The sequence below is a fragment of the Physeter macrocephalus genome, chromosome 14 (genome assembly GCF_002837175.3).
Source record: "Physeter macrocephalus isolate SW-GA chromosome 14, ASM283717v5, whole genome shotgun sequence".
In the NCBI taxonomy this organism is placed as follows: Eukaryota; Metazoa; Chordata; class Mammalia; order Artiodactyla; family Physeteridae; genus Physeter; species Physeter macrocephalus.
In genome coordinates, this window is record NC_041227.1 from 12,258,709 (window position 1) to 12,274,368 (window position 15,660).

At 52.0% G+C, this 15,660-nt stretch overlaps 1 protein-coding gene across 2 annotated transcripts in view; it reads left to right on the plus strand.

Moving 5' to 3' along the window:
* The first annotated feature begins 6,647 nt into the window (after nucleotides 1-6,647).
* Nucleotides 6,648-15,660, plus strand: part of LOC114487774 (uncharacterized) — a 42,881-nt gene continuing 33,868 nt past the window's right edge. The window contains exons 1-3 of one of the 2 annotated variants that reach the window (XM_028499833.2): nucleotides 6,648-6,808; nucleotides 8,316-8,505; nucleotides 14,168-15,171. In XM_028499833.2, coding sequence (XP_028355634.2) covers nucleotides 6,651-6,808; nucleotides 8,316-8,505; nucleotides 14,168-14,812 — 993 coding nt within the window. In that variant the 5' untranslated portion in view covers nucleotides 6,648-6,650 and the 3' untranslated portion in view covers nucleotides 14,813-15,171. Of the gene's footprint in view, nucleotides 6,809-8,315; nucleotides 8,506-14,167; nucleotides 15,172-15,660 lie in introns of those variants that run through there. The other variant, XR_008619381.1, reaches the window with a different exon arrangement.

Genomic DNA, 15,660 nt, shown 5'->3' on the forward strand with positions numbered 1-15,660 from the left:
GCCTCCTTCGGGTTCTGTCTTAGCTTCAGGGAGCTTTCTTGTCCATGGTCATGCCCTTCCTGGAGAGCCCACTCCTGGTGACTGAACGAGGCAGGGGTATAAAGCCTGGACATTTTGGCCCCAACGTGGGCTGACCCTTACAAGCTCCAGAGCTCCCCACAGGTTTTGCTGAGGTTTTGTCAGCCCTGCATCAAAGATCGAACTCTCCCCTGCCTGGCCTTCTTCCCCACTTCCCTTCACACGTGTTGATCCCCCAAAATATCCTGAACTGAAAACTCCAGTCTCTGCCCTTGGGGACTCCCACCCGAGGCAAGAGCAATGAGAAGTGGGTTGGTGAGGGTGTAGTGGGGAATGACTGTGGCTCAGCTCTAATTGCACCATCTCCATCTGGTTCTCCGTTTTCATCGGGAAGCTCACATGTTTCCTCAGTTGGAGGGGCTCCAGGTTGACAAACATAAAATTTGTTATATTCAGGGGGTTGTGATGTGATCTGATTTGTCTGAGACATCAGGAATGGCCTGGTATTCTTATTTAAAAATAGTTATTTCTACGTGGGACCAGACCTCTTCTCTCTTGGCCACGTTCGCAGGCTCAGCTTTGTTCTGGATCTCTCCCCGGCTAACAGGCATCACGTTCCCTCACACCCCTTGCGGTCCCCAGCCCCGGGGGGAGAGCTCTCCCCTTCCCGGGGCTGCTCCGCTCACTTCAGCTCCTCTCCTCCTCTCACGCCCGCCGGCTGCTCTCTCTGGTCGCACGTCCACCCTGCTGTCCACATGGGTCAGAATCCGTGCACTTGGCCACCTGCCCCCTAGATCCCTGACCGTCATCTCTTTGAGGATTGTCATCACAGAGTCCTCCCTGGTCTCCCTGCTTGGCCCTCGCCCCCTGCAGTCTGCTCTCCACCTTTGATCAGAGCGAACCTGTTAGAGGGACGTCAGGTCAGCCCAGTCCCCTGCGCGAGGCCCGCCGTCTCCCCACCTAGCTCCGTGCCGAAGCCCTTTCCGCGGTGGACGAGGCCCGCCTCACTCTGGCTCCCTCCGCCCCAGTCTCTCTCCCACTTGTCTTCCGTGCACCCTCTGCTCCTGTTGCACAGGCTTCCTGCTCTTCCCAGGAGGGGCCGCGGGGTCTTCAGATTTGCTCTGCACTCCCCGCTCTTCCTCCAGACGCCCACCCGCCTTGCTCCCTCACCTCCTGAGCCCGTGCTCCAATGTCGCCTTCCACCTGCTGGCTCTACAACCACAGCCCCTCCCTCCAGGACCACCCCTTCCCCCTCCCAGCTCCATTTTTCACAGGACACTCACTGCCATCTGACTGCTTTATGCTTTCCATATGACTTAAAGTTGGATTCTTCCAGAAGCTGACCCTGAGACTGGGTGTGATCAGCAGTATCAGGAGGCGACCCCAGGGAGCTCTGGCAGGAGACCGGGGAAGGGAGACGGAAGGAGGGTTATCACACTGACCCTGCTGGCATCCTGAGCAGGTGACCGCCATGGGATGCCAGGCTCAGTCCTACTGGCTGCCCTGGTAGACGGATTGGAACAGGCCTCAGAGGGGATGTGCTGCCGAGGGTGACGCAGCCGGGGAACGCTGCACCAGCTGCCTTCTGCATTCGCTGAAGGCTGCTTCCCAGGATGTCAGCTCCCAGCCACGCGGGCCCCTGCAGCTGGAGGCCTCAGAGGGAGAGGCTCAGGGGCAGTAAGAAGCCACCACGAGGCAAAAATGGTGAGGAACGAGAGGATATGCAGCACCACCGTGTGCTACACTCACTGCCCTGGGCTGTCACTCGTTGTGGACTGTCTCCCTCTGTAGATCATGAGCTCCTGAAGCTGGGTCTTTATCTGTTCTGTTCTCTGCTGCATCTCCAGGGACCTCAGCTGTGCCTGGCACATAGTTGGTCCTCCTGACATATGTGCAGAAGGAATGAGTGAAGGCTCAGAGATCTGCCTCTTAGGCTGTAGAGCAGGAGATTGAGAACCTTTAAAAATCCCCAATTCTAGACCGAATGATCTGACTCTGTCATTTTGCAGACCTTACTCCCGTTGCTTTCTTGGCTGGTTCTGAGGCTGCTGCCATTTGTGGCCAAGTCTGCCTTCTCGACAGCAGCGGCGTTGCAGAGGGGCTCGGACCCACTGACAAAAGCTCCTGTTCCAGCGGGTGCTTGGCTGATGCCCTTTGATGATGTCACGGCCACAGATCCTGATGGCAGCCGTGATGGGAACAGCCCCAATTACCCCAGCCATCTCGCCTGATGGGGTGACCAGGAGCCCACAGATTGCTCCTGGGTGCGCCTCTCTAGTGACAGATTATTCTGAAACCAGCCCATCTGGTTTGATCCGGAGAAGAAAACAACAAATATATGTATTTTTCTTTTTTCCTTTTGGTGGAGAAGTTGCAGTCATCTAGAAATCATTTCAAGGTCATCCAAATGCCTGAGACGCCGAGGACACAGACTCCTGAGCATCGTCTCCATCCTTGAAGGACAAGGTTGCATCTCTGCATCTCCGGCACCAGCACAGGGCCTGGCACGAGGCAGAGCTCAGAGCAGGGAGTGTCTGTTGACTGCCCAGGGGAGGTCAGACAGGAGCCGGCCCACTGGCCTGTAGGACGGCCCACAGAATGGGTGAGGGTGACTGTTTCCCGATAGATTAAGGCCGGGATTTCTGCAGAGGGAGGCTCTGCCGAGCCCGTCTCAGGGAGGGAGGCTCATAATGTCCGTTCATCTGTCATTGGGACGTCAGGTTTGAGTCCTTGGTTAAGGTGGTGTTCGCCAGATGTCTCTGTTGTAAAGGATCCTTTTCCCCTTTGTAATTGCTAAGTAACATACAGGGTGATACTTTGGGACTTGTGTTCCCCAAAATGGTTTCCCCCAATGGTTTTGGGGCCCACTGATGGTCTGCACCTGAGTCAATTATTACATTTTTCTAATTCTATCATTCCTTATACACATCAGCTGGCATTATTCAGAAAGAATTGTCCCTGGCCTCAATCACTGTGAACTCACAGATTTTTAGAGAAATATTCAGTGTGTTCCTATCCATTTCCATACATTTTTTTATGCTCAAATATTTTTACATTGTCCAGGGGAAGCCTTTTGTCATAGCTTCTGACCTGTTCCCATCATCTCTGAGCACTTCCTGGATTCATGGTACAAAGTGACGGTCTGGAATCTTCAAAAAAGTCAACATTATACGAGACCAAATGATGGCACACTGTTCCATACTAAAGAGAATGAAAGAATCGTGACAACCAAATGCAGCGCGTGATCTGAAATGAAAAAAACCCCACTAAATTTGGACTGTCAGATTATATTACTGTGTCAACATTAACTGTCTTGAGTGTGAAAATGGTATTGATATTATGTAAGAAAATGTCTTTTTCCGTAAGAGATACACACTGCAGTGTTTAGAAATGAAATATGATCTCTGCACCATTGTCTCAAATCATTTAGCCAGAAAAGGAAAACTACACACACACACACACACACACACACACACACACACACACATACACACACACACACACACACACACACACACACACACACACACACATACACACACACACACACAAGCATACACACACTACAAATAATGTCCATGGAGAGAGATGAACCACACGTGGCCTGGTATTGCCAGCTAGTGAATCTAGGTGAAGATTATGTGAATATTCACTGTATTACTCTAAACTTTTCTATAGGTTTGACATTAAAACAAAATAAGTTGGGAGAAAGAAAATAAAACATAGCAAAAAAAAAAAAATTCAGAAGGGTTGGAATTTGTTCTGGACTGTGGGCAGCTGGGCTTTCAGCCCCCGTGTCCCAGGCTGAGGCTGATGCAATGACAGGAGGAACTGGCCAGTTTTTTTTAGCCTCTCAAGGATGACATCTAGACAGATTTGAAGAACAATTCTCTCTCTTATTCAAGAGAAAGAGCTAATGAGGAAAAGAGGGAGGGAGTGAAGCGCGCAAGGCAGGAATTGGTTAATCAGACGTCTGAGCAGGCTCTTGTGTAAGTTCATTCCTCCTGCCTTATTTATGTAACTCCAATGACAACCTTTAAAAGACCAGAGAATCAAGACGTCGAGAAGTCTGAAGCCTGTTTCCTAGTAAAAACCCATCATCTCAGATAAAGGTGCCAGTGAAGAAGTGTAATTAAACCAACTGGTCATAAGGAGAAAGGGTCAAAAGCTAATCTGAACACAGAGATTTTTTAAATTCCGACTGCAGTTTATCTGTTTTTCAAAGAAATCTTTGTAGCAGGAAGGGTTGAGTCCTTTGGGCTGGAACATCAGTGGAGGCAGCCGGACCTCTCACCTAGGCTGAACCTTGGCCTCCAAGGGTGAGTCTGGGAAAGCCGGTATCGTCTCCTGGGCTTGATACTCGGTTTGTGATCAGGTAGCTCCTCCCCTTTGCTTCACAGCAGGAAAGGAAGCCAGTGGGGACGTGGCCTACTGGGGTGAGCCCATGGATGGGCATTGGGTCTGGTTTGGGTGGCCTCCGGACCCCTGCCCAGTGCTGCGTGGGATTCAAAACTCCACGAGCAGAAACTAAGGGGCTTCCTCCTCCATTTGAAAAGCTCCCAAGACTGTTAGGACTCACGCAGGTTTCTGCTTTCTACTGTATTACAATGTAGTGGCCGGCGTGTGAGAATTAGGATGTTTCTATTTGGGGTGAACGGTGGGGATATGCTCCACCTTTCCCCCGGCCCCGCCCCCGCTGCAGGCCACCCGCTGCTGCGGAAGGAAAGGACACGCTCCCGTACCAGCCTCCCGTGAAGACACTCCCTGACTGCGTCCGGGAGAGAGAGAAGCAAATTAGCCAATCACGGCAGCTCTGCTAAAGACTTCACATTCACGCAATTTGCTGTCTGCTTCCCACATGGACAAACTGAGAGAGGGACCAAATCAACATCTCAGAAAGAAAAAAATATCTTTGATGAGTGAATTAAAACGAAAGATCTCTTGATTATTGAAAGCATGTGAGGTGATTCTCACTCCAAGGTCAAAATCCAGCAGCACCTTTGCAAACCAAAGTTTCTATCATTCCGTCAGGAAAATATTCATTCAGGGCATATGACATGTCAGGTGTGACATGAAAAAATCTGTGGAAAGTAGAACAATGAGGATCTTAATCAAATAGTCAGATGTGGCAGGTCTGACCCCTCTGTCCACACCTCCTGGTGTCTGGTGTCTCTTGAGATCCAGGTGACAGCAGTCCGGGGAGGAGACGGACGCCGTGTGTGAAAGCAGACTGAGCAGGCAGAGCCAGTTTGCAGGCTATTGAAGCTTCACAAGGCGGTGGGTCCGACTGTGTGTGTTTTTTACATAAATTTATTTATTTACTTTTGGCTGCTTTGGTTTTTTGTTGCTGCGCGTGGCTTTCTCTAGTTGCGGTGAGCGGGGGCTACTCTTCGTTGCGGTGCGCGGGCTTCTCAGTGCATTGGCTTCTCTTGTTGCGGAGCACGGGCTCCAGGCGCACGGGCTTCAGTAGTTGCGGCACGTAGGCTCAGTAGTTGTGGCTCGCGGGCTCTAGAGCGCAGGCTCAGTAGTTGTGGCGCACGGGCTTAATTGCTTCGCGGCATGTGGGATCTTCCCGGACCAGGGCTCGACCCGTGTCCCCTGCATTGGCAGGCGGATTTGTAACCACTGTGCCACCAGGGAAGTCTGCCGACTGTGTTTTTGAAGCTCCTTTCTGAGGTTATGTCGTCTTGAGTGGCTCCGGTCCTCCCCTCCCCCCATCATAGTCCTGGACTGGGTGGAGAGACTGACCACTGGCTACACTGGGAACCAGAAGAGGTTTGGCCTCTGGGGTGGGGTGAACAGTCCAGGGAGCTGGTGGGGCGTGTGGTCAGTCTCCCTGCTGGCTCAGGTGCGGTTACGTGGTGCTCCCTGGGAACGTGACACTTAGGGCGCACTGCCACCGACAGCTTGGGGGGCGGGTGACCAGAGGAGCCCCACCCCCACCTGCTTCTCTACCACGGTGATGACACGGCATGGGTTGGGATCTGTTGCTTGAATTGGAGTGAGGTACTGACCCTTCACTCTCGTCTGTTTTTTGTGTGTGCTTGGCCCTCAGAGGATAGGCCTGTTTATTAAAAACTAGCACCACCTTTTCTCGATTGAGAGGTGAATTCAACTAGAGTCATAGGTCTGAGATCTTTGAACAACTTAGCGTCTGATTGCTCCCGAGGTAAATCATTTCAGCACCCGGGACAGCTCCCGATACATAGTGAGCCCTCAGTGTACATCCGTGTATGGACTGAATATGTCCTAGAACAAGGCCGTGGGTTGTTTAGCGGACAGACGTTGAGGAGCAGAATTTAGTTTCATTTTTTCTAGAAAAAGCCTTTAGTTCAGAAGAGGTGGTTGAGAGCAGGAACTCTGCCAGTGCCAATTACTAGCTGGGCAGCCTTCTTGTGCCTTAGTGTTCTTATCTGTAAAATGGAGGTAATAGTAACAGTATCCACGGTACGGAGGACTGAGCAATTGAATATGTGTAGGGTACTGAGAACAGCACTTGCCGAAAGTAAATCCCAGGTACCTGTTTGTTAAATCACAAAATATCTGCTGTGAAGCTTTGGTACCCAATTTAGTTGGATTTGTCTCAAATGGCTTTTTATCTGTTTCACTTGTCCTCAGATAATAAAGACCTCATGTCATTACATGTGGTCTTTGCGGGGAAGGAAACGCACCGTGGTGTCATGAGAGGAGCTTCGGGGGATTTGACCTGGTCCCCGGGCCAGGATGTGGGGATGCTGAGAGTCACAGAAGAATCCCTCAAGGAGGTGACATTTCATCTGAGACATAACAGGTGAGCTGCAGGTAACTAGGTGAGGAATTGGGGTGGGGGTGGGGAAACATTCCAGGAGGAGGGAACAGCATGTGCAAAGGCCCTGAGGTGCTGGGAGCCTGGTCTGTCCAAGGCCGGGACCCAGTGAACACAGAGGTGAGTGGTGGGAGGTGGGTCTGGTGAGGGGCAGGGCCTGGGAGTCTGGGCTCCATCCTGAGGGCTGTGGGCAGCTTCTGGAAGGTTTGAAGCAGGGGTGTGACTGGGGTCAGATTTGCCTCTTCAGATGTTTCCAGTTGTAATGGGAAGGTCTTCTTGTCTAGGGCTGTTCTTTTCCACCTCATTCCCCACCACAGCCTGCTTCATAGCTCAGAACCTGGGTGGGATGGCAGACCTCAGTTTTAGGACCCTGGTCACAACTCAGGAGAAAGTCAGAGAGATGGTCAGGAAATATGGAGAAAGGAGCTCTGGCGTGGCCAGCAGGGATCTCAGGGTCAGTCAGCAATGTAGCTTGTTCTGGGACTGAGCCTGATGCAGGGCTTTGAGGAGAAGCCTCAGGACCACCTGGAGTCACAGGGACCATGGCTGGGGGGACCGGCGAAGGGGTCAGAATGGAAGCCCCCAGCTCTGGGAGTGTCGGCTGGCGAGCACCAGCTGGCCGGGAGGTTTAGATCCCACTAAACTGCAGGTCTGCGTGGGGAGCGGGGAGACACAGGTGCATCTCTGTGCAAGTACCTTCAGTGCCCGTGGTTTACATCCCTGCCAAGTGTAAAATTATTAAAATTCCTCGAGTGGATAAGCCCAAGCCTCTCTGTTTCATCTGTGCTTATTGTGGGCTGGACTAACTATTTCATTAATCAACACAAGTAGTATTTGGAGTAAAAAAATAGAGAATTAACTAAAAATAGGTGAAGCAGTGGAATTCCATCACAAGGACGTTTATGAATAATTAACGGGCCGGCGCAGGGCTGTTTGTCAGCGACACCCTCCCCCTCAGCCTGTCGCTTTTCCCTTCATGGCACAGGCAAGACTTTGTTTTCTAGCATGAAGAGTCTCTTAATTAAATCTCATTTGTCAAGAAGGCGAGATGTATTTGTGTTTCCTCCGGCTCCCATTGTTATAAACTTTGCAGTGTTTTTTCTGAAAAATGCTCCTTTTCGGCTTGAAAGAGCTGGGTTGTTGCTTTTTCTCTCTTCCACTGTAAAGAGGAAGTGCTACAAGTTCTTTGTCAGGTAATCAGTTATCCTCCTTAAAGGATCCCTGAAGTCATCATCTGAAAATTACGGCTTCTGGAAAATAATAAAACGCCCACTTTAACATACTGTCACATGTCGGAGTGGTTTTGCCTCCCCCTCAGAGTCATAAAGCCTGTCCGTTGCCCGTGGTAATGACCTCTGGCTCCAGATGTGGTCACTTCTGCCTGTCACTCTGGGGTTTCGATGTTGACGCTGTATCTCTCTTAGCTTCTCAGAAGCGCTGTAATGATGCCCCAATTAGCAATGCATCCTTCCCTTTCTCCATCTCACTCTAGTTGCTCTAATTTATGTCCCTCGACGGTACTGCCACCCTGCGTGTCATCTGAACCTCTGTGTGGAGTAGGCAGGTCTCGAGTTCAAGGTCCCTGGCGGGTAAACAACAATCGAAACAATTTCAAGTTCACGGACATCCCCTGCAATCAACATCAACTACTCCATCAAGAAAACAAGACCTTGGTATTGTTGGTGAGTAGCAGATAATTTATGAGCTTGTCAGCATAATCCACGGTTCCTGATCTGTATCAATATGAAATAAGAAAGCATTTAAGAGGTGTCAGGAAAACATGGCACACGCCCCCCCCACCTCCTCCTCCCATTTGACATCGATTCATTCATGTATGAAACTGAGTCTTTGTGATGGTGAAGCATTAAAGATCCTGTTAGTCAACTTAATATCATGGAACCAGAGAGCGGGAGCAGGTTACTAAATGTCCCCTACTTTGCCTTCCTTCCAACGGGCAGAAGAAAACAAACAAAAGGCTTAGATGCAAATGTGGATTTATGTCCAAGGATTCATGAAAGCAGCGTAGACTGAGAAAGGGAAAGCAGGGTAGATGTCCCAGATAATTCAGGTTAAAAAGACTTTTATTGGAAGCATCATAGTCATCCAGACACAGCTTGTATCAATAGATTCTGCCATAGTTTCTCCATCCTTTCTTCTTGTGGAAGAACCTCAGGGTTCATGCCAACATTCAGTGGAAATGTGGAAGCATCATTGAAATTCCTTGAGCCAAAGGCAGGTGTTCAGGTCCCAGCCCTGCCACCACCTGTGGTTTCACTTCCCTGCCTGACTGGAATTTTTCAAACAACTCACTTCAGTGCATCTCAGTTCTCCCATCGAGCCCAGGCGGCTGCTTCACAGCCGGAATGAGGACGCACAGCGTTAAATTGTTGTTATTTATACAGCTCCTCCGTCTGTTCTTCAGTGAGCTTGGGGAGTCATGTTAAAGAAGCGGGGGGCTGTCTGCTGACCACAGGTCCCACACTGGGCGGCAGATCCGTCCTCGAGGGGAGATGGGGGCAGTGTGTGTCCCCATCCTGGACCAGACTGGACACGGTCACCAGGGGGCTGAGGTTACATCCCAGGCTTGTCCTCTGGCCAGCAGTGTGTGTGTGAACAGACCAGACCTTGGAATCAGTTTCTGATTCCATAAAATTAAATCTGTAAAATGGGAAGAACACTGAACTGCACTGATTCTAAGGTGCGCCCTTTTCACATGTTACTAGCTCTTGAATCTGGTTGTGTCACATAATCGATGGAGTCTCATTGTTGCATCGTAATTTAGTTGTCAATGTTTTCTTTCTTAGTGGCACATAAAACAATTATCTGGTCAGTTTTGTCTTCGATGTGTGAAATGCAGTGTCATCTGACAGTGACCAACTATCATGAAGGTCAAATGTAACAACACGGGCTGGAGAGACATTTGCAAATTATAAAATGCTGCTCGGTCGTTCGCCCCGGCTCTGCCTGGAGAGCGTCCTTGGCAGACGTGCCTCCTCTCCAGGTTCAAGTTCCTCATTCTTTCACCGAGGACAGTGGACTGGAGCCGTGATGTTGAGATTTGCTCTGCTGGGGGATGTCTCGAAAAACCTAAGGGCAAGGAGCACGACCCGGCCACTTTGAGCAAAGTTCTCCTGGAAGGAAAGGAGATGAAAGCCCCGGATGAGATGTCTCCGAGGCACCTTCCAGACTGACATTCTAGGGTGGGTGAGGGTCTCCCTGAGGACTGGAGGAGAGGGAGGCCGGCAGAGGCTGGCACTGCACAGCCTGGGACACCACTCACGCCCACCGCAGTGGGAACGGGGCCCCCTGGAGGTGTGCAGGGAGCAGACCACGTGATCACATCTGCTGGCCTCAGTGCTGCTCTTGAGGGAATGGGGGGAGAGGCCCTGAAAACGCGCTGCTCGGGACAAAGCACGAGGGGCCTTAAGGAGAGGGGCCACCGCAGAGCAAGTGGAAATCTGACAACGACACTGTTTCCCAAGAAGGGTCGGCAGCGAGACGTGTGTGTGTGTTGACTGGGTCTACACAAGGCAAATGCGGCAGGTAATTTGTTCCTGATCAACCTCACTGTGGGCAATTTAAGGGACGGTCCGCCCAGCTGGGCCCCCGGAGGCAGGTGTTTCCACGCGACTCATTGTTACGACCCCCGCACCCCTGGGCACCGACCATAGCGCTGGAGCCGCCGTGGGGACCAAAAGCGTGCGGATGACTTGATTGGAAGCATTTGGACCCATTAGCCCCAACTTCTGGTGTGCTGCTCGCGGAGACGGGAGCTTTTTAATTTTCTAAATGAAAAATCATTTTTACTACGAAAGTGATAAATATTCATTGTAAAAAGAAATAACCCCGCGAGTACAGCCTTGTAGCATTTCAGTTGGAGTCAAGAGTCCCGAGAGCTGCCTTTTCCATGAAGACCCACCATGTGTGCCCCGCCCCCCGGTGCCCCTACAGGGGAAGCTGACACGAGCCCGGCGCCCAAGGCTCACTGTGGTCCTGTCCCAAGTGACACGTGGGGGACAGGGATCACTTCCGGCTGCCCACAGGGGAATCCCCTCACTGAAGCTGCAGTCGTCCTTTTGGGAGTCACTCCTCCCCCGGGTAGGCGGGGTGCGGGGTAGCCCCTGGTGACACGTCCCATCACGAAAGCTGAGGGTCGAGGTCCTCCCTCTCAAGCCGGCTTTCCCGAGGGGCGGGCACTGGTCTGAGTCCGGCCCCTGCGCGCTCTTGCCTGAACTCTGCTTTGAGCAAGTGAAGGAAAGAAGGGGGACCGGAGGGAGGTCGCTTTTCCCAGGCAGCGTCCTGATCAGCCCGTGCCGGTGTGAGATGCTCTTTCTTGGCCCCACGATTCCTGTGGTTTCTGCCTGGTCCTCTGCGTCTCTTCTAGTCTGTGGGGCTCACGATCCTGCAGGGAAAGCCCACTGTGCTCACGTCACCCACGTGGGTCTCTACAGCTCCCAGCCAAGAGCCTTGACGGCCCCATGGCCCGTCTGGCCACCCAGGTGAGAACACTCTCGCCACCCACCCTCCTGCTGCCAGAAGAGACGATAGCCCTCCGGTGCCACCTCTTACCGGGATCCCTCCTTTGAAACTAGAATCCCGAGTCGGGGAAAAATTTCAACACCTTTTTAATGAGTGGGCTCTTTTGGGGCGTGCTTGGGGGGCAGAAGAGCTAGTGTTCTTACTGTGAGAGTCTTTCTCCTTTCATGATAATTGAAATTCATAAGGTTCATCAGAGGCCATTAATTTTACTTTTGCGGGAAGAGCAGCACCCAGACCAACCTCCAGAAGGATTTCTTTCACAAGCCAATCAAATTATATGCAATTTGAGCAAGAGATTTCATATTCAGTGTGCCTAGCCAACTTTCAATAACATAAGAATTAAAAAATAATTTTATTCCCTCTCTTACCTCCCCTCCACCCCCAGGGAATCGTAGAGCTTGAGAAATTGAGTTCTGGGGATGACTTCCATAATTAATACCACATACTTGTATAGAGATGGTATGGGAATGAGCCTGGCTACTCCAAACCAGACTGATCCATGATTTTCTTGGTCTTTGTTTGAATCAGGATTCTTGGTGTTAAATGAAGAATCTCAGTTCAGATTGGCTTGAACAAACAAACAAATGAAAAACAAAAAAGAATTAACGGCTCCTGTAACTGAGGAGTTCCGAGGCAAACTGACCTCAGGTGTGGCTGTATCCAGATGCTCACAAAATGTTGGCTGGACTCAGTTTCTCTGCATCTCTCAAGTCTAATGTTCTTTGGTGCTGGCTTCATTTGCAGGCAGAAGTCCAGGCTTACCTTCGCCCGCTGAGCCATCCCAGAGGAAAGGGAGCTCTCCCCACCCCCATTTCCATTCATACCAGACCAACCCTTCGATTGAATTTCATTTGAACAGTTATTCTCATGTGCTCCTCCTTGAACCGATTGCAGTGGCTAGGGAGAAGCAGATACTGATGAACCAGGCACGGGTCATGTCCACGCAGACCCCAGAGACTAAAAGATGGGGAGAGGTGGCTTTTCCAAAGGGGAATCAGGAGCCAGAAGAAGGAGTGACAGATGCGGGTGAACCAACCTATAAAGTCCGAACACTCATCCTTGTCTGTCTCTCTCGTTGCTCATAGGGCATGTGTCTGTGGTGCCCCCTCTGATCTGGAGGACTCAGCCCTATCCCCTCCTACTCCTGGCCCCAAGCCTGCCTTCCCTGAACACAGGTTTCAGAGAATGGGGGTTGAAGGAACAACAATGCCCCCTATCAGACACCCTGCAATTGTCCCTTCTCTGAGCGGCCCACCATGGGCAGCTCTTCACCCTCCAAGGCCATGGCACACTCTTCCTGACCATTTCTGGGAACGATAGGGTCTTTGACACTCCCGTAAGGGTGACACAGTGTGGCTGGAATGAAGACCAACTTGGGGGCTAGGTCACCCCTGCAGAAGTGTGGCCATTGACCAGACTTTCATGGAGCCCAGAGATGAAATACACAGGCTCTGGAGTCAGATCTCATGGGTCTGCCAGTTACAACTCTGTGAACTTGAACCTAAGGTCTGCCTCCATTTCTTCACCTGTAAAATAGGTCTGATAATAATATCGACCTCCAAGTGTGGTTGTGAGGATTAAATGAGCTAGTGCGTGCCCCTGTAGCACACAGTTAGTGCTCAGTGAACGTTACCTGCCGCCAGCACCATCTGATCACACATTTCCCCCTGAGAGAGTTAAGATTTACATCCATTTCCAGGATTGGGAGCCTGTGGCACAAAGCACTCAGCACCTCTCACGAATACCTCCCTTTGTGCCATCTCTAAATCACCAACGTTAGGAATAAAGGAGAAAAAAATAGATGATCGGAGATGATTTGCATTTAATGCCCTCCTCGGAGGCTCCTGACAGCATCAGCCGAATTAATGACCACCTAGTGCGCAGTGAAAGCATGTTTGGTGGCTTCCCAGCCGGGCATAAAAGAAGGGAACTAATGTGCCAGGTATGGGACGAGGGTTCTACCTGTGCTATTTCCTTTACTCTTATGTCAACCTATGTGGTAGGTATCATACCAATTTTATGCATGAGGAAACTAAAGTCCAGATGAATTAAATAATTTGCCCAAAGTCACACAGCAAATATCAGAGCTGGGATTTGAACCCATGGCAGTCTGATTCCAAAACCCATGTAGTTTGAACTCTACCTCATTCTCGAGGGGAATGAAAGAGACACCAAGGGCACCGTCCATCTCTCTGGTGGATAATGGGCCACTGGATGATCAAGTAGTGTCCGTATTTTTATTAAGAAACTCATTTCAAGAGAACATTTCTAAGGCATTCATTACTTTTAATCAGTATTTCGCAATAATTAGGAACCGTTTTTGATGAGTAGGGAACGTGAATCAACTCTCGATGGCTCGAGGAGATTCAGGTCTGATCCCAGCCCTGAAGCCTGCAAAGGTGAGCGGGTCCCGCCCTGGCTGACTCTGCAGAAGAGCTGCAGCTGGACAATGGAGCAGCTCTGACGCACACGGGAGCTGGTCCGCAAAGGGTGTGTCTGTCACCTGAGAGCACCGCCCCTTGGCGGTGTTTCTCAGATCCTGCGTTGGGAGGTGGCGTTTCCCACCTGAGAGCCCCACCTGGTGAGCGGTCTGTGTCCATGTGGCCGTGTCCTCACAGGCACAGAGTAGTACATGTTGAAAAGTGTGCAAATCTGATTTGATGTGCTTTGTTCTTTAAACTTGCAGAGAATTCATGGCTGGGACCCGCTAGTCCTGGGTTCCACCTTCTCAGGGTTGGATGGAACCGCCTTCGACCCAATGAGGAAACCAAGTCGCTGCCTGACTGAGTGTCATTTGTGCCCCAGCAGCTCCCTCTGACGAGGAACTCCAGCACTTGGAGAAGAATTGCGTCAGTGACCCAGAGCGTAGACAGGAGCTTCTCTGACCAGAATCCAAACCCGCTCCCTGATGGGAGGCCAAGGATTTCAGCTCTGGTGCTTGGTCGCCCAGAGGGGGGACGCCCGTTAGCGTGTGGTCAGTGGGCACCCCGGAGACACCCCTCTTGCCCGTTCCAGCCTCTCGAGGTCGGGGTTCCTGTGGACACAGGCTCCACTACTGTGCACTGTGACAGGTTCTCCCGAGCACCGTGTCCTCCTGGCGCCCCGTCTTCTGACACCTCATCAGTCCCTCTGGGTGCCAGGCCTTGCCGACTGCTTCGCCCTGGAGGCCGGTCCCAGAGCCTATTTCACGGCTCATTCAAAAGGAAAACGAGGAGGCCTTTTCCATTTCATCTGTTAAATGATTTAATTCACGAGGGACTTGGTCACCACGGATCCCAGCGCGGCCCGGTTCCCGGTCATTTTCAATTTACCGCTCTGATGGAACTGCACGAACCCCACCAAGCTCTGCGCTGGGCCCCAACAGAGGTCGCACGGCGGGGCCCTAGGGGCCATCTGGCCAGGGGACTGAGGCTGGAAGGGGAGGGCGGCAGAGTGTGTCTGATCGTTTGATGCAGCTGATGTGTGAAGCGACACCCACAGTGTTGGGATCCAATCCCCCCTGAAGATGGGGCCCCTTGGAAACACATCTGATAAATGTCTAATTAAATATTCAGAGGGAGCAGCATTCCCGGAGCAGTTCTAGCCCCAGAGGACTTCAGGCTCCTGACCTTGTTCGTGCCCATGTTTACAGGCAGTCGTCGACCCCCCGCCCCTTCCCACATCCTCCTGCTCCTTGTGGGGGTCGGTGAGGACAGCCTGGCCAGCCCTCAGGTCAGAACAGGGGACACGGGGCGTGAGCGGGAGAGCCGCGGGCTGCTCTGCCGGCGGGAGAGTCGAGGCAGGGGAGCAGAAGCCACGACCTGAATCGACACGCCGAGGCCTGAGCGGTGCCCCCGCCCGGCCAGTCCCACGGTCCCCAAGGTCCCCGTGGTGGTCCCCAATGGGGGTCCCTCCTGAAGCTCTGGATGCTTCCGAGGGTGTTGAGGTCCTGTGGTTCCTTGGAGGCGCTCCGTCATCCGAGATGTGCCAGGAAGGCCCCTTGGGGGCCTGAAGACCCGGGAACCTGTCCTGGTAACAGGTGGTGGTTGAGTCACTCGGACTCTGAGGTTGCAGGTTGGATTCTGAGGCCAGGACAAGAGGAACTGACCAGAAGGAAACGGGGGAGCAGAGCACCGGGCCTCGGAGGAGCCGGGGCGTCCTTGGGGTCTGGGCCGCAGGAGGAGACAAGACGGGCAGACAGGTAGGAATCGGGGTGAATTAGATCCTCCAAGGAGGATGGACGGGCCCTTATCCATAGGAGGGAGCAGGGCCAGCGCGCCAGCGCCCACTCCAGGAGCTGGTCCCCGGCCGGATTCTAC